This window comes from Haliotis rubra, unplaced genomic scaffold, assembly GCF_003918875.1.
Source record: "Haliotis rubra isolate DU_JTF1 unplaced genomic scaffold, ASM391887v1 Scf260, whole genome shotgun sequence".
Taxonomy (NCBI): domain Eukaryota; kingdom Metazoa; phylum Mollusca; class Gastropoda; order Lepetellida; family Haliotidae; genus Haliotis; species Haliotis rubra.
This window is the reverse complement of record NW_025766670.1, coordinates 124,829-151,990: the sequence shown is the minus strand read 5'-3', so window position 1 is coordinate 151,990 and position 27,162 is coordinate 124,829. Positions and strand designations below refer to the sequence as shown.

General features: G+C 41.3%; 1 protein-coding gene across 1 annotated transcript in view; it reads left to right on the top strand.

Moving 5' to 3' along the window:
* LOC124280109 (mitofusin-2-like) overlaps positions 1-27,086 on the top strand; it is a 357,012-nt gene extending 329,926 nt beyond the window's left edge. The window contains exons 13-19 of the mRNA XM_046716000.1: positions 872-965; positions 19,499-19,698; positions 19,743-19,753; positions 20,160-20,238; positions 20,578-20,744; positions 21,379-21,513; positions 25,955-27,086. Of these exons, the coding sequence (XP_046571956.1) occupies positions 872-965; positions 19,499-19,698; positions 19,743-19,753; positions 20,160-20,238; positions 20,578-20,744; positions 21,379-21,513; positions 25,955-26,018 (750 nt within the window). The 3' untranslated portion in view covers positions 26,019-27,086. The remainder of the gene's footprint in view (positions 1-871; positions 966-19,498; positions 19,699-19,742; positions 19,754-20,159; positions 20,239-20,577; positions 20,745-21,378; positions 21,514-25,954) is intronic.
* The last annotated feature ends 76 nt before the right edge of the window (positions 27,087-27,162 follow it).

The window sequence follows — 27,162 nt, the reverse complement described above, 5'->3', positions numbered from 1 at the left end:
ACCCCCCATATGTCTCTCCTGCGATGTGGCTCTCACCGTCAAGCATATTCTGCTTGACTGTGTGGATTGTACATCTGCAAGGGACTCGCATTATCACGCAACCAATCTGAAAGATCTGTTCTCCAGCGTGAGCGCTCATCTGATACTAAACTACCTGAGGGAAGTCGATCTTTATCATAAAATGTAACTGTGTAATGTCAATAACGAATGTACCTGCTTTTCAACCTAGTGCTATGACATTCTCTGTTCTAAAATGATGAATGTATGTCTTTGAAACGAAATCACTTTGTACTTACAATGTATATTAATGCAGACTTGTTCTCGTCACTATATGGCTGGAATAATGCCGATGTGACGTAAAGCTCAACTCAACTCAACTCTCACTCCGTCAAAATATGTACTTGTAAGAAACCTTCCAAAACAGTTCTTTTAACCCCGTTGTTTGCCAGGGGTTCTTAGTTGGAGTCTTAGGTAAAAACTCTGCTTTGGTATACAAGGTGCAGTTGTATATAGAAATATTCCAGATTGACTAAGTGTACATGGATCAATACCTCTGTAGATGAGCATGATGGTCTCACCATCTTGTTATACTTGTCGCTTTACGCCTTGGGGTCACAAACAGGCTGTCAGTGCAGTGTTCTCATCTCATATTTCCCAATAGCTAACTACACATTGATCAGAGATTGTTCTGTGGAACTGGTCCCTGAGATGCTTTAGATTGACAAATGAAGCCCATTGCTGTTGTCCATCATGAAATTTTGTTAACAGCACACCAAACCCGGGTGAGACAGCTTGTTTGTTGCCTCCCCTATCTGCACCCTCTCCACCACCACCATATCCCTTGACTTCTACATCTGGTTCTCTACTTCAGGGATTGAATGAATGTGTAAAGCAGGAGGAGATAGGACGTGACCTGGAGGATGCTTTCCTGCAAGGCGTCAACGATGCTGAAACACGGATGGCAGGTAAAGAGTGCTATTTTTCACAGCTGGCATTTGATAGTGCAGCCTTACCATTCGGTGTGTGTCAGTGACTTGAGTTCAAATATTGCAAGTTGCATAAAACAATCTGCTTCGTCTGAAGTTAGTTGGCGATGCATTGGGACTGGAATAATACCCTAGATACAAGCAGGTTTCACTGCCATCAGTATGTATAACCATTTCATGTCAGAAGACCTTTACAGATGTTGGATCTGTTATTTAGTTATCTTTTAAACCCAAAATAAAGGAATTGTGAAAACACTTTCGATCAATCGATACATGTTAATACTTTTGCACCTATGTATGTGTTTATTGTTTTGAAAAGTTGAACATTTTTGTCCTCAAACAAATAACAAGATGTCGATCGAATTATTGTCTGTAATGTAATAGTAAATCGGAAAATGCATTTATATGCAAGAAATGTATCTGTTTTCCAATGCAATTGCTATAACTCACAAGATACTGAGGAAGAACAGATTCTATTTGCTGCTATTCATACATGAATAGTACTTGATTATCAGGCTTATCCTGAACAGACCGTAACTGACCAGTCTAATAACAGTTGTGACTAATGTTACCATGGCGTATATGGCGTAATTTGGGGCCGTAGTGAGTGTCAGTTACATCCTTGTTAGAATTTCTGTATATTGACGTCAATTCGTTTTTTACAAATACTATCGATCAAGGGACTCTTTCCTCTTTCCTCGTTCCTGTTACGGAACTTTTCATAATTTGCAAATTTCAGTGACAGGAATGAGAAAAGAGTTTACCAACCTTCTGTACACGATTGGAAACAAATGATAATGCGCCGAAGCAATAACAGTTCATTCACAAGTAAAATTTGATTGTTGGGAATAGCCAAACAAGGTGGTTCAGATGAGTTGACAAGGGTTAAAAACAATTATGAAATTTTTATGATGTGAAATTTATATTACCAAAGGGCGGGAACAAGACTTACTTTGTATTTGTATATTATTCCCACTGAACAGTTCTTTGTTAGTATTACTTATTGCTTCATATTATAAAACACAACATGAATTAGGCGGGATATGGTGTTAGCTGTTTGGTAATACACGATGCATGTTTAAATTTTAATGTCGAATTTTACTGGGCGTATTGAATTTGAAAAGAAATAAACACACGTTTTGTTGTGATCATCGGTATTTTGTTGCTGTTGTCTGATCGAATCATCAATGGTCACTCTGAAATATCACCACTGAACCGAGTATTGCTGAAAATGTTTTGCTAAACAAGAACTTTCAGTCATATTGCAGAGTGTTTATGAAAACATGTCCCACGTATGTCGGTTCTGTTTCGCCCATTACATCACAACTACAATTCAATGTAACCTTCCTCACACGAACCCATGTAGATCCCAGAAAGGATTCTTGATCTTCAGTAACTCATTTATTGTCGTAAGAGGCGACTTACGGGATCGGATGGTCTGGCTCGCTGACTTGGTTGATACATGTCATCGTATCCCATTTGCATAGATTGATGGAATGCTGTTGATATCCAGAGTGGTCCAGACTCGATTATTTATAGAAGGCCGCCATATAGCTGGAATATTTATGAGTGCGGTGTAAAACTAAACTCGTTCACTGCTTTCCCGAATCCCTGAATTCTTCACACAATTCACAATAGAATGACAAATGGTCTTCATCACCAATACCAAGTATCTCAGTGATATCTAGCCAAAAATACAAGATGTGAAAACGAATGTTTGGAAAAGAACCACATGTCTGAAATGTAAACAAAGCCAAGCTCAGATTTGACACTATGTATCATTTTCTGATACTTGATTATCTTAGCAAGAAACAGGGAAACTTAAATAGGTGTATTCCAGTGATTTCCTAAATTAAAAGGCGCACTGATTCAGAGCAATTTCCGTTGCTTTTGTTATTGTTTTTCTCCCGTGGGTACCCGAATGATATCACAGAATTCATGACTAGTTCGTGACCTCTGCTGCACCGCACGCATGCGCAATTGATAGTATAAATATAGATTGATCAACAAAGATGATTTTTTAAAATTCTTCATTAGTATGATAATAAATGAAAACTGTCAGTGGTAAAAACATAAGAACTGAAAAATAACGAAGTCAGTGTACGTCTTTATATACTGAATCACAAAAGAAACGTCGCTTTTCAAAACCAAGTGCAAAAATTTGTTCAGTGTGTATTCTAAAGAAAAAGCATATCGACCAAATGCACCGAAAAAAGGTAGACATGGTAAAAGGTTCCGTATGTCATTTGTGAAAATGAAAATGCACGTGCATGTCATGGCAGCCCTACCAAATGAAAGCGAGTGCCAAACTTGCCTGAAATCATTTTTGTTTTGACACAACTACCATGCCAGGTCTTACGAGAGATCAGAGTAACCAAGTCATGAGACGATTGCAAGTTGTCCAGACTGCATGGAGGGTAGCCAATCATTTTAATGTTCATGTTAGGACAGCAGGAGTGGTATCAGGTCGCTAAGAACATTCAAGACGGTCCACACAGTGGGCGAACTTCAGTAACATCGCAGCGTCAAGACCGACAGATTGTGTGCCACCATCTGCAGGATCGCTTCCCAAGAGCGACGGAAACAGCACGTCATACTATTGGGACTAACAAAAGACCCATCAATGTCGATATTTGCGCGGAGAAACCTCTGCAGTCACAGGCCCTATCATAGTCTTGTCCTCACCGCTCAAAACCGACTGTAGTTGGCAACTCAGCATCGTAATTGGTGTTATTGACAATGGAGAACTGTGCTGTTATCTCCTGAAAGCCGATGTTGTGTTTCGACAGTCAATAGCAGAGTGAGAGTATAGCGAGGGCGTGGTGAAACGTTTTCCAATGAGTATTGTTGAAAGAGACTCGTGGGGTAGTCCAAGCATCATAATGTGGGGTGCGATCGGTCTGAACCAGTTAGCTGACATCAATGCCTTCCAGAATTTTTGTCCAGGATACAATCAATCAATAGAAACAAAATGCAAATCTGAAAATTAAAACAGACTAAAGTTGCAGCAAAAATATCATGCTGTTACCTAGGTCGAGGGAAGTATTCATCAATATCAACATAAAGGAATGATATGCCATTCATATGCAGCTGAAAAAGAATCCTGTTCCATGTCAGGTGTCTTTTAACAGTTTAATATGCGAAAAAGTGATTCGTCGTTTCAGGTTTTTCACATTTCTGTATAGTCTCATTTGTCATTGGTCACCCAAGATAGCACACCTGGCATCTAATTGCATGATGTCCGCCATTCTCTAAAAAAGTAATTAAGTTAGCCAATAATGAGCAATCAATCAACATATTGGCGGTTAACCCTATGAAGGAAGGACATTGTTTTTTACACAGGTGCTGTACGACAGGGTGTATTCAGTAAAGATTAGTAAGTCTACATACAAAAACACTACCTTTTGACAAAGCCACTGTGCAAGATATAAGAAATGAATCAATCAGCATGTTATCGGTTAAACCTTTGATCAATGTTTGTTTTTTGTAACTCAGCTGATATTCCTCTTGCTGCACTTCCATGCTCATATTACATAATATGTAATACATTTACTACATCAGATTTATTAATTTATGTAGTAGCAGGAGATTTGGGGTTTGTTCCACAAGGCTACGGGATGTGAGCTGACGGCATCTTTATTACGTTGGGACGAATCCACCAATGTCCTTATACATAAAACCCTTGGAAATATTACAGAGGTGAGCTTATATCCCAGATAACTTTCCCTGTAATGTGGGGCTGCTTACTGTTCAAATGCTTAAGACTGACTAAATTAGCAGGTCAACCACAAAGTGTAACCTGTGTGATAATTATGTAAGCTAGACAAAAGACTGAGGCAGGTCAGGGCTATGACTATTGTAAGATAGGGCAACCACTTCTCAGTATGCTAAAATAACCAATATTTACAGGTGTGTATTATGTACATGAAGACAGGTGCATCTTCAAATAGCAGGATCAACTTAGATAAAATATAATACTGTAACATAAAAAAACTACACTGCCACACACTAAGTCTTCCCCCTCCCCATGAATGACGTCCTCGTCATGAAACCCAATATATAGCAAGAGACAATATGAAAATTGTCCATCTATTACAGACAAGATTGCATGTGAAACTGTGCCGCCAATGTGTTCAAAAAAACCTTGTGTTGCAAGCTGTTGTCTAATCCGAGATCTTTGCAGCATCACTGTCTCTGGGACTGTGTGGCTCATGACATAGTCTCCTGAGAATATCTTTTTAGGTGTCTTCTTCTCTTGGACTGATCTTCTTGGTCGGGGTTCTGGTCTGGTAGCTGATTCAGTTGAAACTATGGAACTTCCTGACTGGTGCTGTTCCAACCCATCCTCATCATCAGGACATACTTTTGTGCTAGACAGTTCTTATTATCGGCGTAGAAGCATCATCCTCTACCACAAGACGTTCATGACTGTCGCCAGGACTATCTTCTGTAGAATGCCTCATCTAATCATATACTCCAGTATCTGTGCTGACCCGTTTGGGTGTTTGCGACTGATGCCTCTTGGACTGGCTGGTTGACCATTCTACCACTTCTATCCTCTTTAACCCTTTTTTCTTCATCTGATGGCTGATTGGCTGCTTCAACTCTCTGTTGCTGGATCAGAAGCTTCCTCCTTTTAGGAACAGGACGTGTAGATGGTTTTGAATCCATTCGTACCTGATCTGGGACTAACAACGTTCTAATGGGTAACAGGTGATTTTGATGGAGAGTTTTCATCCTACCCTCGCCATTCTCCTTCTGGACCTTGCACACGAAATTCAGCTCAGCTACAATAATATAATCGTCCTCTTCAAAATGGTCTGTAAGCTTGTGACGACCATCAAAAGCAAGGGTTTTAACTAGGACTCTGTCCCCAACCTGTAGAGTGGCTTCTCTTAGTCTCAAATCATACCCCTCCTTTTGACGTCTTTGAGCATCCTTAGACGATTCTCTTGCTTGTGGGTATGCTTATTGGTATGCAATCTCTCCTTGAGTGATTTTGTGTACTGGAATATGGACTGGTGGCCTTGATTGCGCTCAATCCTAAAAGCCAAATCTATTGGGAGTCTTGGTTCTCGTCCAAAAAGAAGGTTGAAAGGAGACAGCTATATGCATGGACAAGGGGGCCAATATACATCATCCAGTCTTTCTTCTTGTCAGGCTTGAGGGTACCAAGCATGTCACACAATGTACAGTTGAATCTTTCACACATCCCATTACCCATGGGATGGTATGGGGTAGTCCTTGATTTCTTGATAGTCAACATTTGACATAACTCTCAAAGAGCTTGCTCTCAAAATTGTATCCTTGGTCAGTATTATCCTCTGAGGCATGCTGTAATGACTGACAAAATTGTTGTAAAAGGCTTCCGCTGTGGTCCGGGCAGCCATATTCTTTGTGGGAATGGCCTGAGCATAACATGTGAAGTTACACACTCATATCCTCCCTTGCACCTGTCCAACTTCGAAAAGTCCATGCAGACTAATTCTAGCAGTTGTTTTGTAGTGATGTTGACCAGGGGTGCTTTGGAGTTAGTTGGCAAAAAATAATAATAATCACAGTATAAGACAACAAAAGAAATTGTTGATTCCCTAAAAGCAAATAGAAAGAGAAAAAATGGGAAAAGAAAAATACATTCTTAAAACTTACAACAAATGGTGATCGTGAGCATGATAAACGGCCTCCCATGGCAGCCAATGAAAGGTTCTGGAAATCGTTGTGGTCTGTACCCGGCGACTGCAATCTTGAGGCACCATGGATCCGTGATTATGACCAGGCAATGCATGAGACAGTAACTAGCTCGTTTGTCTGTTATATATCACCAGATTGCTTGAAAAGTGTTATCAATGAGTCCATATCTAATATATCTCCCGGGCCTGATGGCATTCAAAACCTGCACTGGAAACTATTCCCCTGTGTCCAAACACCATTACTTCACTGTTTCAGTTCTCTTGTAGACAGTTTGAATACACAATACAAATTATTTACAGGGTGTTTGACAAACCTTGTGTCATCATACTGCTCTGCTAATGATATCATTTACAGAAAGCAGAAGGGAGCAAGAAAGGGATGTTGGGGGTACAAAGATCAAGAGGCTAAAACATATCACCGCAACCTCTCCGTGTGCTGGATTGACTACAAAAAAGCATATGACTCTGTGCCTCATGAATAGATTCTGAAGTCTCTTCATTGTATTGACCTCCTAGAGCAACTACTTGATTTACTCAAGTTTTTAATGAGTTGCTGGTTGACTCAACCTGAGATGTACTCGCAAGGGCAGATGCAGACTTTGGAATCTATTACAATCAGCAGGGGAATATTCCAGGGGGACACCTTCAGTCCTGTGTTTTTTTGGTGTGTTTCTAAATGCTTTGAGCTTTCTGCTCAATGGAGAGGAGGGTCACCATCCCGGACCTCCTCAGCACAGATCCCCAACACCGATTTCTCATCTCCTTTACATGGATGACATCAAGCAAAGGATATTTGCCAAAGGAGATTCCCATTGGAAAGTGCAGGTTCTCGTTGTCGAGTCCTTTTCTAATGATATTGGCATGACAATTCTACTCGACAAATGCAATACTCTTCATTTGAAATGTGGCAAGGTAGTTAATGGTGGATCAGTCAAGTTACTTGAGGGAGGCGTTATTGAGCATCTTGTGGAAGATTAAGCCTACACTTATCTTAGAATGCAAGTTTGAAACAAGCTCCAGAGTGCCCAAATTTAAGACAAACTTTGGGCCGAGTACAAATCTTGCTTAAAGAAAATCTGGAGCTGAGCTAAATGCTTGAAACAAAGCCACCAATACTTTTGCTGTGCCAGTCCTTTCCTATTCCTTTGGAGTAGCTGATTGGACAAAACAAGACATCCAGAGTCTTGACCGCCTGACCAGAAGGATCATGTCTGATTACAGAACTCACCACCCTCGTTCCTCTCTTAATCGTTTATATATGCTAATCAATATTGGAGGTCGGGGTTTAATTAATGTGGAGGCTCTTCATGATAGAATTTTATTATGTACTTTTGCACATATTTATTTATCAGATGATCTGGTGATGCATGTCAAGACTCATGAATAAAGCAAGGAATTCCACAGCTTTTTTAGCGTGCCAAGGTTGTTGGACACAATCTGAAACACAATTTGAGGTTGATTTTGTTGATGGCGATGTACTGCTGGACGGCACAGCAATGGGAGTAAACCAGCTGAAGTCCTTCACCAAGTCTGCCCAGATTCGGTCATTTGTGGAGAAGCTTTCTGAGAAACCATTGCATCGATGTGTACATGCAGTGTGTGGAACAGAATAGCAATCCCACCGACACCTTTGCCTGGATGAGGTTGGCTGGTCTTAAATGTGAAACTGAGGGCTTCTTTATTGCTGCTCAGAACCAGTCGCTTCCCACTCGTAAACTCCAAAATGTGATTCTTAGAGAAAATATATACATGAAATGCCGACAGCGTAATGAATTTTACAGAGACTGTCCAACGCCTTGTCAGTGGATGCCTTTCCTTGGCACAAACAGCATATCTTAAGAGACATAATGGCATGGTTCGCTGCTTATATTATTGTCTTTGCCATGTCTGTGGCATGACCCTGAACATGTCAAGGGCGTCAAGGAAAATGATGCTTTCAAACCTCTTTGGAATAGGCCCATTTATAGCCCCAGAAGAATTCCTGCAAACAAACCTGATCTTTTCCTTTTTGATAAAGCTAATGAATTTATTTATATCATTGAATTGTCTGTCCCTTTTGACAGCAACGTGATTGGCAAGATTCAGGAAAAGCATGATAAATATGAGGACCTTGCCTTTGAAATGTCTTGCTTGCATCTCAAATACACTGTCGTCAGACTCCCCATTGTTCTTGGTGCCCTTGGTTTGGTACTTCCTGATCTCTTGGTGCAGATGTTCGCCACTGGGAGCAATGCCCTTCTAACACTCTGGGTAATGCAGAAGGCTGCAGTGTTGGGGAGTTTACATATTCTATGGAAGGTTCTTGGTGGGTTCGACTAGGCAGTGTTTCCTGGGAGAAGTCTCATTCGCTATCTGGGCTGCTTGGAGAGGGGACAAGGGCCCCGAGCTGATGATGAGCCTTACCAGCCTGACTGTGCCAGGCTCACCCGAACCCTATCTGCTGCATACTATCTTTAATCTGTAAAACATAATAATAAATAACATCTATTGCAGCCACCAATCCAGGCTTCCACATCCCTGGACATCCCTTGCCAAACAAATTGATCCCACAAAAGAGATATAATTCTGTCTCGACCAGGATGTCCCACATCAGTGTGGCAAGCAATAAGGCCGTTATGACTAGCTGAAATCTTGACTCTTTGATCACAACCTTATGGTGGAGTACCCCTCTGTCCAGAAAAAGGCTGTCAAATACTCTATGAAAGATAGAGTTGCAGCTTGAAAGGGGAATTTCATCACATCTCGGCTTATGCTTCTGCCTCACACAGTCAATCCAGGGTCGCAGGGTCTCATCCTGTTACTGAACCATCTTCCAGTCTCTCCTTAAGTCTTGTACCTGGTCCGGTTTTATATCTACAATCTCAGCAGACATACACTATGATTCTATGTAGGGTTGTATTTGTATTGTGTTAGAAACTGCTTTTATTGAGTCTTTTGTTATCACCTCTTGATCCAGGTTTTTGTTGAAATAAAGACCTGGTAATCTTGATAGTCCATCAGCATTAGCATTGTTCTGGCCCGGTCTACAGACAATATCAAGGTTGTAGGCTGCTAATGAAGCAAGCCAACGATGGCATCAAGTTTTCTGACGTTAAGACATATGTTAGAGGGTTGTTTTCAGTGAAGACATCGAAAGAATTCCCATAAAGGTAGTCATGGAATTTATCTGTCACGGCCTCATTTCAAGGATAGGAATTCAAGGCAATGGGCAGAATAATTCTTTTCTGACTTACTCAATTCTCTGCTGCCATAGCTAATCACCTGCTTCTTCCCATCATTTTCCCGATAAAGGACAGCTCCTTGATCCTGCTGGCATCAAGTTCAAATGGTCATGGGTATTTTGGGTAATCCAAAACTGGGGATGAGGACAAGTTGGCTCTTTAGCACTTGGAATGCTTCCTCTTGCTCAACACAACTCCAAGGCTGGACTTGGGCTATCTGCCTCTTGGATTTGGCATCATACAGGAAAAGGGCTTAGCTACCTTAGCAAAGTCCTTCACAAAATTATGATAATATCCTGCGAAACCCAGGAACTGTCTCACTTCTACTGGAGTGGTTGGTCTAGGCCAGTTTTTTTATTTTCTGCACTGTACCAGGGTCCGTCTCGATTCCCTTGGATGACACTACATGGCCCCAAATCGTGATGCCCCTTAAAGTAGGAACACTTGACTGGTGTTTGAGGCCACATTCCCTAATCCAGATACTCCTCATATGTGTCAAAAAAGATGATAATGTCATCAAAATAGATGAGACAAATCATGAGATGTAATCCATCAAAACATTCACTCATTAAACACTGGTAGGTGGCAGGGCTGTTTCATAGTTCAAAAGGCATCTGATTATATTTTAAAAAAACCAAAGGGCCCAATTGTAAATGCTGCCTCTCCTTGTGCTCTTCTGTCACTTCAATCTGGTGATATCCACTCTTAAAATTGTAAAGTACTAGGATCCTTTAAAGGCATCCAGCAGTTCTTCTAAGTGTGGCAAAGAATAATTATCCTTAATTGTTTGCTTGTTCAAATGTCGGTTGTCTACACACATCCTCAGACGTCCGTCCTTTTTGCGATCAAGCACCACACTGGAAGACCATGGGGAGTGTGACGTCCGGATAATCCCATGTGATAACAACTGCTGAAGATGGTCTCTCACTTCTTGACATGTGGCTGGTGGTATCTGCCTATGTCGTTGTTTGAAGGGATGTTCTGACATGAGTTCAACCGAATGGGCGACTTGATCAGTAAAGCCAACATCAGTATATCTGGTAGAGAAGATGTCCAGAAAATCATGAACAATATATTGTTATTCTGGGTTATTTCTTCAGGGGTGACAGCTGCTTGGTCAAAGTCCATTTTGTCTTCTCCCTTGGTGCTCTTAAGTATCGGTATATCCTGGATACTGACAGGTTGCACTTCACAAACTATGGCATGAGGGGGTTGGGGGGTGATGGTAACTGCCTAAACCAGGTGCAATATCCAGGTCGTTGGGTACTACTGCCCCATGGATGGGTTAGAGTGTGGTGCATTATAAGTAAGGGGCTTATCTAGATACCCTCTCAGTATGACCTCACTGTTAGGTGGGATAGTATTGGTTCTTGGGTCCAGGTGAGGGTTCCGGTGAAGCCCCTTATCCAAGTTGTGTGCTGGTCTGCCTGGGGGAATTAACTTAACAAAGACTCCGATGTCACAAGAAGTTTATCACTATTTTATTTACAAGAATGGAACGGGGCAGTCACAGAGAGTTGGTACAACCCTCGCTGAGGGCTAGAGCTGATCTGTGTTGGGAGTCTAAACCCTACTGACAAGCATTTTAAAATTGGTGACTATTTATCTAAAACTGAAACAATAGAAAGATTATGATTCGCTGAATGATACAAAATGGGTGTGCCCTATAGTAGCCAATGAATGTATAGAGTGGGGTGTGTCCTACAACAATCACTGAAATGACCAGACAGGGGGGGGAGTACTTAATCCTGGTAATCCTATTTCAACTCGTTCTAATCTTGTTGGCACATTTACTGGATGTTTGGATGCTTACCCTGGGCTAGATCTTAACGAGCTTAATTTGAAGTGTTAATTGTAGGTGATGACATGTTTACTTTATCAAAACAGTTTATTAAACCTTCTAGACATAACTTTTGTCTTACTGAAAGGTTTGTCTTTCATACCTTTTTCAATAATACACAAGAAAAAAATGGTGATTTCCAAAAATTTCCAAAATTGTAAAGATGATATTTCCAAGGCTTGTAAAGTTTTGGAAATTTAGGAAGGATTTTACTGCTACTTCTTTCAATTTCTTCTTTTCCGAAGGATCCCCATGAGTGTATGGACTTACTATTTCACGAATCTTTTGTTCTGTTAGAGTTCTTGTTGTTGACATAAATAATGCATCTTGCATGTGACATATTTATTCATGAAAACTGCAGGAATAAGCCATATTTTATATTATCCATTTGTGCTTTATAATAATGTTACTGCATTTGACGCTTGAAGAGATACACTTTTGAAAGTTTGGATCATGTCTAAAGTTAGTGTTTTCTATTCGCCGTCCTATGCGATCACCTTGGATCCAATTCTATATAATAGTATAACTTCACTCATCTGCATCCTTCTTGTTCTAAGTGTCAAAAATTTATATTGGCTGTTGTATTTGCCCCTAGTATGGCTAGCATTATCCCAAATACCGTTTTAAGTGTATGTTTTACTTGCTACCCACATATAAACAGAAATTACGTTACATGGATTTAATAAAAGTTTACCAGACCCACTGACTGACTGGACAGGGTTTATTACATGTAATAAAAGTGAACCCTTGCCACTCTTTGGTTGGTACCCTCTAAATTCTAATTAACACCTGCCACAAGGGATCGGCCGTTTGGCCACGGTGTTAATCAATTGGTGTGTTCACGAAATATCATGAATTTGTTAATAGATAATTGGTTATGTTGTCCACACATGGGCGGACTGAGGCAGAAAAAAAACAAATGAAATCCTTCTTAGATAAACCATAGTGTATCTTATTAATTTGGTCATTTACAATAAAAGGTGACTAAAGCTTTAATGCATTGTTCATTTTAGATCACGTTAAATAATTTCTAGAGAAATCAGTACACAAGTTCATGTCACAGATGATTCCAGAGACAAATAGTTTATGAGATTCTAGTTTATGAAAAGCATTAAATTCCAAACTAAGCAAGCCAATCTGATCTCTAATGCTCAGGAATTATTACCACTTATATGACAATAGTTGGAGAAGGTGTCGGCTCAGGAAGCCGACCTTTGGATTTTTATCGACAGACAGACTGTAACGGATTGTCCTCTTCTAACAACATGTAGGTCCATCATTGTCTCTATAATCCAATGTTTATTGCTAATTTATCGAAACGGACGGAACGTCTGGAACGTCGATCTTTATTCTTCACTCATCCGTGAGGACTGGACCAAAGGTCGATGTCATGAGCCGTAACCGTTTGAAAAGAGTTTTCAAATCTGCAGTCGCCTGTTGTTTAATGTGATTCTTAAAAGGCTTGAAGCGACATCTGCATGTTCAGCTTTTGATGTCTCTGTGGCGACCAAGGAATTTATATTTGTATAGAAAATGCTAAAGCCTTCATTGAGAACACAACGCCAATCGTAATCCAATGCTTGTTTGATCGGCATTCTTAAAGGGGCACTGATCCAGAGCAATTTCCATGGACTGGTTGTTGGTTTTGTTATTGTTTTCTCCCGTGAGTACTCGGATGATATCCCAGAATTCGTGACTGGTTCGTGACCTCTGCTGTGCCACCCGCATGCGCGATTGATGGTATAAGTATAGACTGATGAACAAAGATGAAGTCATTTTTACTTCATTATTATGAAAACAAATGGTCATTCTTCTAAATTGTTTTTTTAGCTATTAGTATGAATGCAATCATAATAACAAGAAATAATACACAAGAAAAAAATGGTGATTTCCAAACATTTCCAAAATTGTAAAGATGATATTTCCAAGGCTTGTACATTTGTGGAAATTTAGGAAGGATTTTACTACTACTTCTTTCAATTTCATCTTTTCCGAAGGATCCCCATGAGTGGAAATTTAGGAAGGATTTTACTACTACTTTTTTCAATTTCTTCTGTACCGAAGGATCCCCATGAGTGTACTTACTATTTCACCAATCTTTTGTTCTGTTAGAGTTCTTGTTGTTGACATAAATAATGCCTCTTGCATGTGACATACTTATTCATGAAAACTGCAGGAATAAGCCATATTTTATATTATTACATGTAATAAAAGTGAATTCCCAATTACGCACATCCAATGCTGCCGGAGTCAAAGCGGAACGGAAACGTCACAATTTAGCCATGGAGCAACTGCAGGCTACACAAGCCAAGTACGCGAAATAAAGCATGGAAAGAATCGATTTCATCAACACCCAACTCCAACGTTCAAGCACACCGTTCCAACGTTCAAGGACGTTGACTACGCTATGCAACAATACTTCCTGCTCATCGGCGAACCCACCCTCTCTCAGTATTACACCCCTTCCAAGTCACAACAAAACCAGGAGCTGATTTTTGTGGCCTTAGGATTAGCCGCCACCGTAATGATTTCCAAGCAATTAGACTAAAATGTATCTAAGTGCATATAGCGAAGATGAGACCCGCTCCGTATCATTGTTAATATGTGCTTCTGGGAAAAGCCAAGACCTGCGACAAGAAATGCAAGACTGAGGGGTACTGCGTCATACACATAATGTCCATCTGAAAGGGTTTTGAGAACTACACGTGCGAAGTGTGCGGGATTGTTGTGATTATCGGCGATGTAAAGCCCACGGAGCAGACTGAATTACGACAAAAAGAAAGATTATCTCAACGAGCGTAACCGACTCCTCAGAATAAAAATTTAAAAAAATTAAAAATTATGAGCGCTTCAGTTCAAAAGAGAGAAGGCTGATGGAGTTATCTCCCTTTGAAAACAACAAACAATTAGACATGTGACTTTGCATGTGGATATAGCAATTCAATTAGACATTTGACTTTGCATGTGGATATAGTAAATCAATTAGACATTTGACTTTGCAGAGGGATATAGCAATCATGACTACCATCCGCGAACTCAAAGCTCTCGCTAAAAGTCGTGGATTGGTGGGTTATTCGCGCATGAGGAAACCCCAACTGCTCACCTTGCTCGACATAAAATATGTCAAACCCCCTACCGTGCGAGACCTCAAACTCCGAGCTGAAGAACAGGGATTGAAGCGTTATTCGCGCATGAGGAAAGCCCAACTGCTCACCTTGCTCGACATAAAATATGTCAAACCCCCTACCGTGCGAGACCTGAAACTCCGAGCTGAAGAACGGGGATTGAAGGGTTATTCTCGCATGAGGAAACCCCAACTGCTCACCTTACTCGACATGAATTATGTCAAACCCCCTACCGTGCGAGACCTCAAACGCCGAGCTGAAGAACGGGGATTGAAGGGTTATTCTCGCATGAGGAAAGCCCAACTGCTCACCTTGCTGGAAGACACCGAGCTGGTCGAGTTGAGATTCGTGCCGACAGATTCGTGGGTAAGTATATGAGAGGCTGGAAAATGATCGTCTAGTCTAACATTGACGTCAACAGCATCAAACCCCTGATTGCCGACAAAGTTGAAGAAGAGTTGGATGATTTAAAACGTATCAAATACCAGTTGACCATCCACATGTCGCTCAACAAACAGCAGACGGATGGCAATACCGAGTCCATCGAGCCATATTTCAGAGGCGAGCAGGAAGTCGTACTTCAATCCGACTCGATCCCTTTGACCCTCTGTACCTCGCTACAAAAAATACAAGAATCCCTGGAACGATGGACGCACAGGGGCTCCGGGTGGGTGGTGGGAAGTGTCAACACCATCTATTTGGACGTAGCGAACTACGTACCGTTCAAAGGCGGATCGTTCCTAGACTTGCCACCTTACTACAGAAATAAAAAAGCCATTACTAACATTAAACAATAAAGACGATGCTTGTGCAGTATATTTGGTGAGAGCTGGCTTATTTCCAGTAGCTATTAAAAAAGAACAGACCTTCAAGCTACCCTGAAGACGATGGGCTTAACTGGAATGGCTTAGTTAAACCCACACCCATTTCCTACTGGACCCGATATGAAAAACTAAACCATTTAGCCTTCAACGTCTTCGGCCACGAAGGCAATACGACCATCGTACACCGAATCAGCTCCATGCCCGATGATGTGTGCAGAATCAATTTATTTATGACCGAAAAAGAGGATAAGTATCACTATACACATATTGAAAGTCTGAGCAGACTGTTTTACGATCAATCGCACAGAGAAAAGAAACATTTCTGTGAACAATGTCTGCACGGCTTTACGCGAGCCGACCTGCTGCAAGCGCACCGGGAGGATTGCCGTGACGGCGATCCGAATCGACATGCCTCGAGAACATGAAAACATCTTAAAATTCATCAACCACAAACATCAACGTCATTTACGCCGACTTCGAAGCCCTCATCAAATGGGTCGACCACATCGCGCCATCCCCGGAAAAAAGTTTTACATACAAAACACAACAACACCAAGCCTGGGTTCGGTTACGTTGTCGTTCGATGCGATGGTGAAATGGAGACTCCAGTGATCAACCGAGGTCCCGACGCAGCTGAAACGTTTCTCGCGTTCGTACAACGCGAAGAGAAAAACATCAGGGAAGCGTCGAATCCTGCTCCCATGAAAATGACGCCGGAGGATGAACTCGCTCACAAGCAATCTTAGTATTACCACGTGTGCAACAAACCCCTGAACGGGGATGTCATGAGAGATCATTGTCACATCACCGGCAGCTACTGAGGTGCCGCTCACAACGCGTGCAACTTAAAACTTAGAATCGATCCACACAAAATCAACAATTTGAGAGGGTACGATGCTCACTTGATCATGCAGGCCATCTCGAACATCGATGGCAATATCAAGTGGATTCCCAACAACATGGAGAAATACATTTTATTCTCGCTCAACAGTCTGAGATTTATCGATAGCGCTCAGTTCCTCCTGTCATTGCTCGAAAGTTTGGTCAAGGCCAACGATACCTGGGTTGCGAGAATCTGGGCGACTACCACAACCTGTACTTGAAAACGGACGTGCTCCTGCTGGCTGACGTGTTCAAGACGTTCAGAACGACGTGTTTGAAACAGTATCAACTCTACCCCACCTGGTACTACACCAGCCCTGGTCTCTCTTGGGATGCGCTCTTGAAGAAAACCGTAGTCAAATTTGAATTGCTCACGGATTACGACATGCACCTGTTCATCGAAAAAGGCATGCGTGGTGGGATTTCCATGGTCTCCAAACTGTACGCGAAAGCCAAGAACAACTACGTGGAAGGCTACGTCTCGAGCAAGCCCACCAACCATCTCCTGTATCTCGACGCCAACAACCTGCACGGCTGGGCCATGACCCAGTCTCTGCCTACAGGTGGGTTTGAGTGGTTGGACGATGAGATCGATATCACGAGCATCGCGCCGGATTCGAACGAAGGCTACATCCTCGAAGTGGATCTGGAGTATCCCGAGGCATTGCACTCTGCTCACAACGGCTATCCCCTGGCTCCAAACGGTTGATGGAGCACCGAGACTGGATACCGGACTATCAGCTAACGTTGCTTGGGAAAAATAAGCTAGCTAACGTGGAAAAACTCGTTCCAAACTTGATGCACAAGACCAAGTACGGAATCTGCAACTGTACCTGTCACTTGGCATGAAGCTGACAAAAGTACACCGAGTGCTGCAATTCAATCAAAGACACCCAATAAATATATCTCCACTTTATGCGTCGAGGTGTAGACAGACTATTGAATGGATAATTGCATGTATACATCATGGAGAAGGTTTACTACAGCCCCGGGGTTACTGGAAAGGTGTGGGCGCCATCCCGAAGCTAGCCAAAGCCTCTCGCGTCTCCGAGGATACCGCCAAAGCTTGGCTTAAAAGGCAAGCCATCTGGCCACTATACCTGCCCGCTCCCCGATACATCCCGAGAAGAAAGTTTGACATTTCCATACCCAATCGTACCCATCAAGCCGACCTCCTGTTTTTCCCGCACGACAGGGTGAGAAACAAAACGTACAAGTACACCCTGACCATCGTGGATGTTGCCAGTCGCTACAAGGAAGCGGAACAGTTAACGACCAAAGAATAGAGTCAAGTCGCTAAGGCCTTAGAACGTATCTACAAACGCAGTCACTTGACCTGGTCGACCGAATTACAAGTCGATCCCGGACGCGAGTTCATAGGAGCCGTGTCGCAGCTGTTATCGAAGCATAAAGTCCAGGTGAGATGGGGCATGGCCGGAGCTCACCGAAGCCAAGCCATCGTCGAAGGATTCAACAGGACTTTCGCTGAGCATTTGTTCAGACATCAGTATCCCCGAGAGATGGTCAACCCAGAAAAACGATCGTTGGAATGGGTCGTACGCTTACCGTGAGAGGTGTTGGCGATCAACAATGAAGTCACTCGACTCCTCGATAAAAGACCCATCGAAGCCATTCGAATGAAATCCGTGACCACCAAATCGGCTGCACCATCGCATCGTGGGAAAGAGAAAAAACTACCGGACCGAGTCGTCGTGAGGTATCTGTACCAGCCCGGTGAACTCGAAGGCGGGGACAAACGCCGTGCCACAAACCCCATATGGTCAATGAAAACAAACCACATCGACCGAGTGGACATCAAAGACAACAAACCGAATCTGTATTACTTGCAAGACGGGCCAGGTAGGGGATTCGTCTGAGAGGAATTACAAATCATCCCTCATGACACGGTATTGCCCCCTTATTAAAGATTCATTTTATGTTTCTCCTACATGTTGAGATTTATCGAGAAACCGTTGTTCAGACGCGTCGGGGTGGACATCCAGGGCCTCGATATTTACACTGCCCTGCGTCGAGTGATCAGTCGAGGGAAATTCACCAGCCTGTATGATAGTTAAGGTCTCATGGGTACCGAACGGTTACAAAGCCTCATCGATACGTTAATCGATTATACCTTCGAGACCCGAGAATGCGATGTCCCGTACTCCTTAATCTACTTCAGTGAGATCATGGCAGACCCACTCCATAAAGTCGTCGCCGAATATTACGGCTACATTTAAATCGAATCCAAACCCCGTTGTTAAGCTCGGTCTAACCTGAAAGCACATCGAAGGATGGTTTGTGCTACACCCTCACCTTTTTTTAAGGGGGGACTGGGGGGCTTAAGTCCCATAAATAAGCCTCTAAGCCGCATGTGATGCAGAACCCACATTGTACTACTACTTAAAGGTTACGCATGCTCCTGGGTTCCTTGGGGTAAACGTCTTCGTTTTACCACAGCAGGCTAATATGATGTGATATGACTGTTGGAATGGAGTTAATCCCATTGCCTGTAAACACAACATACAAGGAAAAGTTGCCAGCAGTGTCTTACTCAGTATAACATCAAATCCAATTACAAGAATTCAGGAGTATCATTGATCATTTGAAGATGTTATGTAATGACTATTACATGTTTGCGTGTTGGAAGTAAAATGAAAATATCGAGTGTATCCTTTGCCTCATGTTGTTCAGTAAGGAACAGTTTTTCATTTAATCTGTCGTAGTTCAAACAACCAGAATCACCCTTGTTTGTGACAGTCATTTTATGTTTTATGATATTTGTTCTGACTCAAATAGTCTAAAACCTTCAAGTGATTTTAGCTGCAAACAGCAATAGCCTATACAGTGGAAACTGACAAAGAATCACACAAATATTTCAATGAATCATCACTCCATCATCATAAACTTGCTTTCTCTCTGTTGACTTTTAGACAGACTGCCATCCATTCTACCAAACAGGACGATAGCAATGCTGCATAATCACATTCCGGACACAGATGTTAACCTTGACAGTCGGAATCGGAACCTTTATGAGAACTTTGAAGAGAACTTAGAGTTCAGGTTTTGCTCCAGCCTCCCTACGCGGCTTGAAAGAGGAGTAGTAGGGGGTGTCGCATGCGCCGCAGCCATTGTAAGTTGTCACTGAAATAACTGCAACGTACGTGTATTTTCCAGCTTCATAGAGAGTTAATGATTTGACAGCTGTTGACATTGTAGGGTGTTGAAACCTAAGTGGCTAATATCCAAACAAAGTCAAGATCAAAATTCTATGAGTACAATAACTAGCCCAATCCATACTCACTCGCTCACCACATCTTAGAACCTTATATTCCATTGTATGAAGCGTCATTCATGAAAGTTAAAATGTAGAAGTTCGGCATCACTTAGTGCCTCTCTTTCGTTGTAACAGTTTATACCAAAGTCATGACTCCCATTTAGCTAGGTCAACTTATTGGTAGTTAATTTATTTCAGATATTTGGAGAATGTTGAAACATTTGTTAAAACACAAAAGAAGATTTTGAGTCTCTCCATTTCAACCATTGTATTACATCTCTGACCATAGTTGGGTCAGGCAACCAGTTCCAATGAAGCACGCCGATCGTGGGAACCACATTTATGTCCTTGTCATTTCAGGCATTGCAGGGGCTTGGACTTGGCGCAGTAGGAGTTGTGAGTCCTGATTTTCTAGAGAGATTATATAACATGTAGTAGACTGGGGTATACTTTCCTCACTCATATACTTATGGTTAAAGGTCTGAGGAACAGATGTCTGCTATTGTCCCTCCACAGATGTGTCTTGAGATTGCTTTAGACATTTCCACTTCCTTACTCTTTCATCAACATGATAAACTTGGATGAAATGATAGTGATGATATATATTTATGCACTGATTTTAATTGAAACGAAATATTCTTATAATGATCCTAATAACTTTAGAATGGCACAGGCTTACTGAGTTTTTGTACTGTATTTTTTTCCGTACATTTGTACGATTATTGTCTGTTGAAGGCTTCTGTGATGGTTGGGAGTGTAGCAGTACCAGCAGCGGAACAGGTGTACAAAAGGTTGCACTGGACGAACGCGGCAAAAGAGAAGGCTTTCAAGCAGCAGTATGAGAATTATGTCAAGAGGCAACTGACATGCTTCAAATCTGACTATAGCAACATGGTTAAGCCGTGAGTAGCTTCTATTATAGTTTGTTACTTCGTAAGAGTACTATCAACACATTGCACCTCCTTACTAAGTAATCTATATCTCCACTCATTGTTCATCTTAAATACGTAGTCCTAGTCTCAACATGTCAGTCCATGCAGGTAGCAAAAGCACTGTAAGTCTCCATGGTCCCTGGTATGGTGATCTACCTTCAGTTGGTGGTGATCTTTAGGCTGTTTTTTATATCGCATCGTCCTCTACAGTTAAAGTATTTTAGATTTAATTACTAGTTTTAAATATATCTGTCTGTGATAGTCTAGCTAGTTTAAATGTCCTTTGTCGACAGATATTTTAAAATGATTACCTTGTTTTCATCGCTATATGGCTCACTCACTCACTCAACATGTCGCTATACAAGGAACTGGAAGGTACTGAATAGATGGCTGTGGCATGAGTATTTTCTGAACTCTTCCATTTGAATGGAATAGTTTTGTCATTTGATTCCAAATAATATCATCAAGATTATGGTATTAGTAGGAATATGACAACCCTTGAACTACCACTCTTTCTTGCTGTTTGGGCATGTTAACAGCCACATAGGTTGATACATTGTTGGCTTTCTGGGACATTCGTTATGATGGTGCTTGTGTGTTGCAGGAGGCTGTGGTCTGCCTTTGACCGACTGTGTCAACAGGTAGAGAGAACCAAGCACCAGCTGCAGGAGGACCTCGCGAAGCTGAATGTCACCATCTCACAGCTGGAGGAGATCTCTGGCAAGTCCAAATCTCTGAGGTTAGTGTTGACATTGAAGGATGGCAAAGCCTTAGCTGTTGCAATATTGGATAGAACAGAATAGACTATCTTACAGCTGAATGATGTCTCTAGTAAGTGGAAGTCTCTGTGGTATGCCTAGTATAAATCCCACAGCAGAAGGACATCTGTAGTGAGTTACAATCTCAAGAATGTATTGATTTTGAGGCAGTAATTGTTATATGCTATTCCTCCAATTGTGCTACGCCCCTACAGATTGACGGTAAAGGGGTACTGATCTACAGCAATTCCCTGGAACTGGTTGATGCTTTGTTATTTTTCACGCGAGTACCCGGTATCACTGAATTGTTAACTGGGTTGCGATCTTTGCTGCGCCAACCTCAAGTGCAATTGGTAGTACAAGAAGTATCCTTGGATTGATCAACAAAGACAAAATACAGTTTCGTCTTGGAATTAATTGAAAAATATAGTCAACTTTTTACACATTAATATTTCCATCTTGACTATTATAATAACAAATCAAAACATTTTGAACTTCCACATAATTTTGCTTTATAGTCCTGGCATAATTATTTTATTATAATATTTTTATACACTTCATGAAAACGTATACGAACATTTTTGGTGAATTGACAAAAGGAATCTAGTATCTAGACATTTCATATGTTGCTTAAGTGAATCACATTCGCTTAGTGCGACCTAAGTGCGACCTAGTGCAAGTTGTCTGTTGCACATTGAAGAACTTCATGGCGACAAATTAAATGAAGTGGAATGATTCTGTTAAATGCAACAAAAAATAAATAAAAGCAACATACAAATGTTAAAATAGAAACCGACTAAAGTTATAGCAATAATATCAGGCTGTTACCTTGTTCGTGAAATATATCCATCACTATCCAGATAAAGGAACATGCTGAGGTACACAATATATAGATATAATATGTAGTTACATTAAAAACAGCACCAGGCCTTGCTGGCATACGAGACACTAATACTTGATGACACATAATATAAAAGTGAATAATAGTTATACATAGTACATATATAATAACATACTCATGTTTACATACATACATACATACATACACATACACACACATACAGACACACACACACACACACACACACACATACATACGCGTGCACTCACACATGTGTACATACACATACAAAAGTGCATATATATGTACACACGTACATACACTACACACATACACACACATACACTACACGCACGCACGCACGCACGCACATACATACAAAGTGACGTGTGCTCCACACAACATCTCCATATGAGAGATGTTCCTGAGTGCCGCGATTACTTCATAATCCGTCTTGTTCCAGTGCTAAAATATCGTTACGCTCTATCCATCTGCAATTCTAAACAAGTTTTATTCTAAAGAGCCTTTGCAGGCAGAAGATCTCGTTCAGCAGCCTTACCACATTCCGCACGTGCAATCGCGCACCCGACCTCACCGAGCGTGATGGGTGAATCTAAGTCACTGTTGTCGTAGTCAGCTCTTGCGTAACATGTTGTAGTTGAGCTCGGTCATGACCTTGTGCAAGTAATTATCGTCGAAGCGAGCTGAAGCTGTATCTTCGACCCATTGGTGAATCACTGACGAGCGATCGGTAAACACTGCACCATCCTGTTCTATTTCCAAGGGAATGTTGTTGTCACGATTGTCTGCGATTCCTATCTTTCCAATTGTTTGGACACGAGAGTCCTTATCATTATATTTATCTAATAAACGCATTAGTTGGTCTACAAACATGAGCTAAACATTGTGACAAATTCGTTGTGCCACATAAGAGTAATTAATCAATCAAATTGTTATTGGTAAAACCTTTGATCAATGTTATATTTTTAAAAAATTATCTAAAGATTCCACTTGCTGTGCTTCCATGTACATATTGCATAACATGCAATACATTTGCCACATTAGACCGTAATTTATCAGATTGAGTATTTACCCCAGACATAAGACATGTTCAAGGGAAAGCTTCGTTGGGTAATCAACTCATTAGGCCGGTTATTAATTCATTAACTGAGCATCAAGTGAATGATGACAAATGAACATGTGTAGGTTTATACCATCAAACATGAATTACTATTACCAGGATATTTAGAATTGAAAATATTTAAGGAAAATATGAAGTGAAGTTGGGAAGGGTCAATGTACTTGGAAAGTGCATTGACCAGAGTAACCGAATTCTTCTTGATTAACTTTTCGTGGAGAATAATAATTTCTACAAATTGGAGAAGGAAAAATCAAATCTCGTGTCTCTACACAATTAGGTTGATAAACATTTGGGACATTTGGGATGAAGATGGTCAGTTCGTCGATAAAGGGGCACACGGAGGATCTGAAATGATTTGATTTAGTATCTTCTGGCGCCTACCAGTCTGAAATATTAGCTGGATGTGTAAATGTTTGGTTGGTAAATGGCGTAAAGCTAACTAATTGAAGTCATCTTATACTGGGAGTATTTGATGGTACCATAAAGGTCCGGGAAATATGGTAATGAAAGTAACTAACTATTGAGATGGGATATGAGTCATTTTTGTATGACGTAGGACATTATTTTGGGGGGGAGGAGCCAAAATTGCCATGAGTTCTATTTTGTCACATATCCAGTGAGTGGAGCGCGATTCTGGGCCCCACCGTTGACTTGAGAGGTTCTTTCTGTATATTGAGAGAATGGCTCAGATGAACTCATAGCATTAAGAGTTGTACAAGAATCCAACAAGTTCTTCCAGGAAATTTGTGAATCAGTGTTGTGTGTACACCAGGAAATATCTGAGGACCTTTGTGTGAGAATTCTTGCCAACAATGAAAAGGACTTGACCACCATACTGGACTTGTCTTTGAATATCCATCTTAGCTACATCATCCCCAGAACAAAAGTGGATAGACAGATTGCCTAGGTGAGTGAGTGAGTGAGTTAAGATTTTAAGTCACATCGGCAATATTTCAGCCATATCGTGACTGAAGCAAGTTATAAATATATCAACAATTTAAGTGAAATTATAAAAGTCTGCCAACAAAGGACAGTAAAATAACTAGATTATCACAGATATATATGTAAAACTAGTAATTGAATCTAAAACATTTTAACTAGAGGGGACAACACAATATAAAAATGGGCTATAGATCGCTAACAACTGAAGTTAGATCACCATACTAGGGACCATGGGGACTTACAGTACATTTGCTTCCTGCATGGGCCCTAGCTGGATTTACATCATCCCCTCAGCTGTTAGCAATTGAGAAAAATCTAGCCATACGTTAAAATTACACATATTCTAAGATTAAAAAACGGAAAGTTGAAATTTACTTTGCATGTTTTGGGACTTACGTACCCTCTCAGGAGGACAATAATTTTACAGTACTTAGATTGCCTAGGGAAAAGAGGACAACACCCAGACACCCTCAGGTAACATTACATCAAGGGAATAGCTGTATGATTGTACTGCATGCAAGGTATCAACGGTGCTTTGGGGATATGAACAGAAGTTAAGAGTTGTACATACTTACACTATATACCATGCATTTACCTGAGGAACATTTTTCTAGCAATGGTAAAGCTGGGCTGATTTAGTTCACGGACTTTTAGTTTTAAAAACTTCTTTGAGTGACAATTTAGAAGTTGAGAAATACAAAATAGACTCATTTTATGGATGACAATTTTTATTTCATAAGTGATTGTTGAGTACATGTTCTTCGTTCTTGTGGCCAATGTAGAGATGATGTCGGTCTTAACTAGGATGGTTGTAGTTGTAGTGGATGTACTGATCTGTATGGGTAGGTTTTCTTTGCACGGTGGTCTGAAGTTGGTTGCAGGAGGTTCGGGACACAAGGATGTCAAGGAAAGATAGTAGGTCGTTCTGCTGAGTCTCCATGGTGAATTTTATGCGGGGTGTTGAGATTAGTGAGGTACTGAAAAGGATCATGGATAAGTTGGAGAATGACGAAAGTATCATCCACTTCCCGGTACCAGCAGGTAGGTTTGAACTTTTGAAGGTTGCACTTTGTAGAGCTTTCTCTTCTAGATCAGTCATGCCAATTTCTGTGCGAATCGGGGATAGGCTTGAGGGAGTAAAAGAACATCAGTTTTCCGTTACTTATTTCGACAGCAAATCAGCCATCTCTGACCACATCAAATCAAGCCCCAATTACCTTAATAACTTGGCTGACATCACCATTCTTGCAAGAAACCAAACAGGCCAAATCACTCCAGATCAGTGGCCATTTAACAATTTGCTCTCTTAGATGATGATGTGTAAGGAATACAAACCCTGAAAAGCCTAAAATTCTGCTAACTCTCAGGAAAATTACCACATTCAGCAAAAATGACCAGGGCTAAAAGTGCTAGTGCCACTCCTGCTGTCATGGCAGATATGATTGTCAGTGAAATGGTCTCTCATGTCATGCTGTCACATATTTTTTTTCATTCTCAGGAACAAGGCTGACTGGTTGGATGGAGAACTGAACACATTTGTTGAAACTTACCTGAAGGAGTAGAGTGTAGGAATCTAACCAGCGGAACCCTGACAGTGAAGATCCTGATACCCAGCCTAGTGTAGCAGGGTGACTCTCTCAACATTGGACAGTACAACTGAGCACGGGGTGAACTCATGGTGCAAATACAACTCCGAAAGTTGTATTGTTATACAAGAGTAATTATTGAGCTGTCAAAACATAAACATGGAATTTGGATTCGTAACTGTGTACTTTTATTTCAGATAACCCCAATCAAAGTCAAACATTTAAACAGCTTTGATACCAAAAGGCAACAGAGTGGTATGGTGCCAGCAGATTTCCGAGGTGAAATTACATCACCCCGGAAATCTGCTGACGAGGTGTTTGTTAAGCAACAAGGAGGTTCTCTCCCCCCACCCCCAAGCTTGCACGAGGACGATTTTATTCCAACTAATGTCTGATCCACCCCAATAAATACCCCACGAGGTAGACAATTACACCATGTTATAAAACACAACAGAGGCATTAGGAAACACATTTTCAAACATGTTATTCACAATTACGTGTAAACGCGTTGAATACATTATTGAACATCGACACATTCCTACCACATTACGCAATGCAATTATCCAGACGGTGTATCAGACGGTTGTGTACATCCTCGTGTCACCGTCGAATCTAATGGGACACTTAATTTTTCAGGAATGTGCACGAGGGTCTAAACCTGTTGCGTTCAAAGTCTATTTCATCTTCAGCACACCAATTTTATAACCTCAGACCACACCAAGCACACGCGGCCTTGTCCTCTCCTGGCCAGCTGTGTACCCTTCTCAACCAACTGTTCAGGCCAATCCTTACAAGTAGCCATCTTCTCGTAGCCGTATATTATCGCTTCGTCTCACCAGTTCTGGCGTAAATCAGGCAGCAGCTTCCTTTGTTCCCCCGAGGGTCTCCAGGAGTTCCCGCTGGTGTTCAACGTCATCGGCTCTCGCCTACTTTCCCGGTAATCAACGTTAGGTGTCAACTTCCTGTGCGGCATAGAATCCATTACGACATTGTCACTCGTGAAAGTCGTAAAACGGCCGTACACGTCCACTGACACACTGTCTTCGTTTGAGTCCGATAATGACACTACTTCCCCAGTGTCTGTATTATACTGCAAACCAACTGTCTACTCCTTACTTCA